This window comes from Nothoprocta perdicaria, unplaced genomic scaffold (genome assembly GCF_003342845.1).
Source record: "Nothoprocta perdicaria isolate Ctin4 unplaced genomic scaffold, notPer1 scaffold_556, whole genome shotgun sequence".
Taxonomy (NCBI): Eukaryota; Metazoa; Chordata; class Aves; order Tinamiformes; family Tinamidae; genus Nothoprocta; species Nothoprocta perdicaria.
The window spans coordinates 67,820-70,868 of NW_020455817.1; the positions used below are offsets into that span (position 1 = coordinate 67,820).

The 3,049-nt window shown below is 47.1% G+C and overlaps 1 protein-coding gene across 1 annotated transcript in view; it reads left to right on the top strand.

Annotated features, from left to right (window-relative positions):
- Positions 1–2,988, top strand: part of LOC112955313 (myosin heavy chain, skeletal muscle, adult) — a 17,369-nt gene extending 14,381 nt beyond the window's left edge. Inside the window, exons 26-33 of the mRNA XM_026048588.1 lie at positions 3–380; positions 584–710; positions 820–938; positions 1,171–1,367; positions 1,753–1,936; positions 2,023–2,188; positions 2,355–2,479; positions 2,671–2,988. Coding sequence (XP_025904373.1) covers positions 3–380; positions 584–710; positions 820–938; positions 1,171–1,367; positions 1,753–1,936; positions 2,023–2,188; positions 2,355–2,479; positions 2,671–2,988 — 1,614 coding nt within the window. The remainder of the gene's footprint in view (positions 1–2; positions 381–583; positions 711–819; positions 939–1,170; positions 1,368–1,752; positions 1,937–2,022; positions 2,189–2,354; positions 2,480–2,670) is intronic.
- Positions 2,989–3,049: the final 61 nt, after the last annotated feature.

Here is a 3,049-nt window from a genome sequence, read left to right on the forward strand (position 1 = left end):
AGGAACTGGAGGAGGAAATTGAGGCCGAGCGGACCTCTCGCGCCAAAGCAGAGAAGCATCGGGCTGACCTCTCCAGGGAGCTCGAGGAGATCAGCGAGCGCCTGGAGGAAGCAGGGGGAGCTACGGCAGCCCAGATCGATATGAACAAGAAGCGCGAGGCCGAATTTCAGAAGATGCGGCGCGACCTCGAAGAGGCCACTCTGCAGCATGAAGCCACCGCTGCCGCCCTGCGCAAGAAGCATGCGGACAGCACAGCCGAGCTCGGGGAGCAGATAGACAACCTTCAGCGTGTCAAGCAGAAGCTGGAGAAGGAGAAGAGTGAGCTCAAGATGGAGATTGATGACTTGACCAGTAACATGGAGTCTGTCTCCAAAGCCAAGGTAAAAAAGTTCTGATTGAAAATAAACCAAAAGAAATAATTTTTTAAAATATGGTCAGGCTACAAGACATGTATCTACAGTATACCTTTCTGTATTTAAATCTAATGTTTCTAATCGAACATTGGATGTACCTTCTAGCTTGATCTCTGATTTCTCAAATTTCTGATATTAATGCTCTTTCATTCTTCATGTTTTACACACAGGCAAATCTAGAGAAGATGTGCCGCACTCTGGAAGACCAGCTGAGTGAGATTAAGACCAAGGAAGAGGAGCATCAGCGTATGATCAATGACCTCAGTGCTCAAAGAGCTCGTCTACAAACAGAATCTGGTGAGGCAGCATCTCTGGTGTTGAATGGGGATAGCATCCAAAAAAAAWAATTCTGGTCATAAATGGATAAATGACATTTAATATATTTCTTTTCTGCATGTTTTCCCAGGCGAATATTCTCGACAGGTGGAGGAGAAAGACTCTTTGATTTCTCAACTGTCTAGAGGAAAGCAGGCATTTACCCAACAGATTGAGGAGCTCAAAAGGCATTTAGAGGARGAAATAAAGGTGATAAGTTTTCCTATATCCGGCAGCTGAAAGGATGACATATTTAGCACAAATAATGATCGGAGCACATTACATGTAGGGAAAATACATAGTGACTCCTCCCTCTAGTCTTAAAWCTGTCATTCAGCGTAAACATGTTCACCTTCCTAGTGATCATATACCACTGTTAAATGCATACACTGCCATTTCTTAGGATGTACCTACCTCTTGGTCAAATACCTCTGTCCTCCAGGCCAAGAACGCCCTGGCTCATGCCTTGCAATCTGCTCGCCACGACTGTGACTTGCTGCGGGAGCAATATGAAGAGGAGCAGGAAGCCAAGGGCGAGCTGCAGCGYGCCCTGTCCAAGGCCAACAGTGAAGTGGCCCAGTGGAGGACCAAATATGAGACGGATGCCATTCAGCGCACAGAAGAGCTGGAAGAGGCCAAGTAAATGGGGGCTGAGGGAAAGGCTGACTACAGCTAACAAGGGAAATCTGAATAGACCACTGAGCTGCTSTTGGGGGAGGGAGGGAAGCTTTGGGTGGGAATGCATTTTGTGAAGCACTTACTGGTATATATCAAAAATGAATTGAGATTAAGACAATGAAAGCAGTTAYCATCCATGCTTGATATGCATAAAGAACAGAGGGATTGATGGAGCAGAGSCATGTACATGAGAATACTGTGACTGCTTGGAAAAAGCCTTGTACTCTCTGTGCATAGGAACCATAGAGTGAAAGAGGCTAAGGCTGCTCTTGTGAAAAGCCCATTTTCTTCCCAAAAGTGCCTCCTGTGAGCTCTCTAACCAGGAGATTTGCTTACTGCTTAACAGGAAGAAGCTGGCACAGCGTCTGCAGGATGCAGAGGAACACGTTGAGGCTGTGAATGCCAAATGTGCTTCCCTGGAAAAGACAAAGCAGCGGCTGCAGAATGAAGTGGAGGACCTGATGATTGATGTGGAAAGGTCGAACGCAGCTTGTGCAGCTCTGGACAAGAAGCAGAAGAATTTCGACAAGGTAAAATGGGCTCCCACCTTGTCGTCTTGTGACAGAGTATCCCCTTGTGATTGCCAGGTCTATACTCAGGCCTTATTGCTCTTCAGATCCTGTCAGAGTGGAAGCAGAAGTATGAGGAAACACAGGCYGAGCTGGAATCCTCCCAGAAGGAGTCTCGCTCTCTCAGCACRGAGCTGTTCAAGATGAAGAATGCCTATGAGGAGTCCTTGGACCACCTGGAAACGATGAAGCGGGAGAACAAGAACTTACAGCGTAAGTCCCAGACGCTCTGCTCCTTTCTGATCTCACAACCTTCTCTATTCACTGGTCCACAGAGGTGTGTGCTTGAGGCACTGAGAGAATGCCTGTCATCTTCATGTGGAAGTTCGTTTTCCCCCCGCTCTAAGCCTGACCCTGCTAATTATCTCTGTCCCTACAGAGGAGATTTCTGACCTCACGGAGCAGATTGCAGAGGGAGGAAAGGCCATTCATGAGCTGGAGAAAGTGAAGAAGCAGATTGAGCAGGAGAAATCAGAAATCCAGGCTGCTCTGGAGGAAGCTGAGGTAAATGGCCATAGTCATTGATTTCCATTCCACATTTTCAGTGTGAAAAAGAATWGCTGGAGGCTGTAAGACATATGGTACAGCKCTCTCCCTCTTGAGTTTGAAACTTCAAGCCTGCAAGAGGCTGTACCAGAGAGAATAACATTAGGAAATTCACTTTTATTAATATGGTGATTTTGATTCTTTTTCAGGCGTCCCTAGAACATGAGGAAGGGAAGATCCTGCGCCTCCAGCTGGAGCTCAACCAGGTCAAGTCTGAGATTGACCGGAAGATAGCAGAAAARGATGAGGAAATCGACCAGCTGAAGAGAAACCATCTCCGAGTCGTGGAGTCCATGCAGAGCACGCTGGATGCTGAGATCAGGAGCAGGAATGAAGCCCTGAGGCTGAAGAAGAAGATGGAGGGAGACCTGAATGAAATGGAGATCCAGCTGAGCCATGCCAACCGTCTGGCTGCAGAGGCCCAAAAGAACCTGAGAAACACACAGGCAGTACTGAAGGTCGGTTAAGCCCAAGATATGTATGTAAGCTTTTAGCTTGCGTAATGTACTTGCATTATAACTACACATA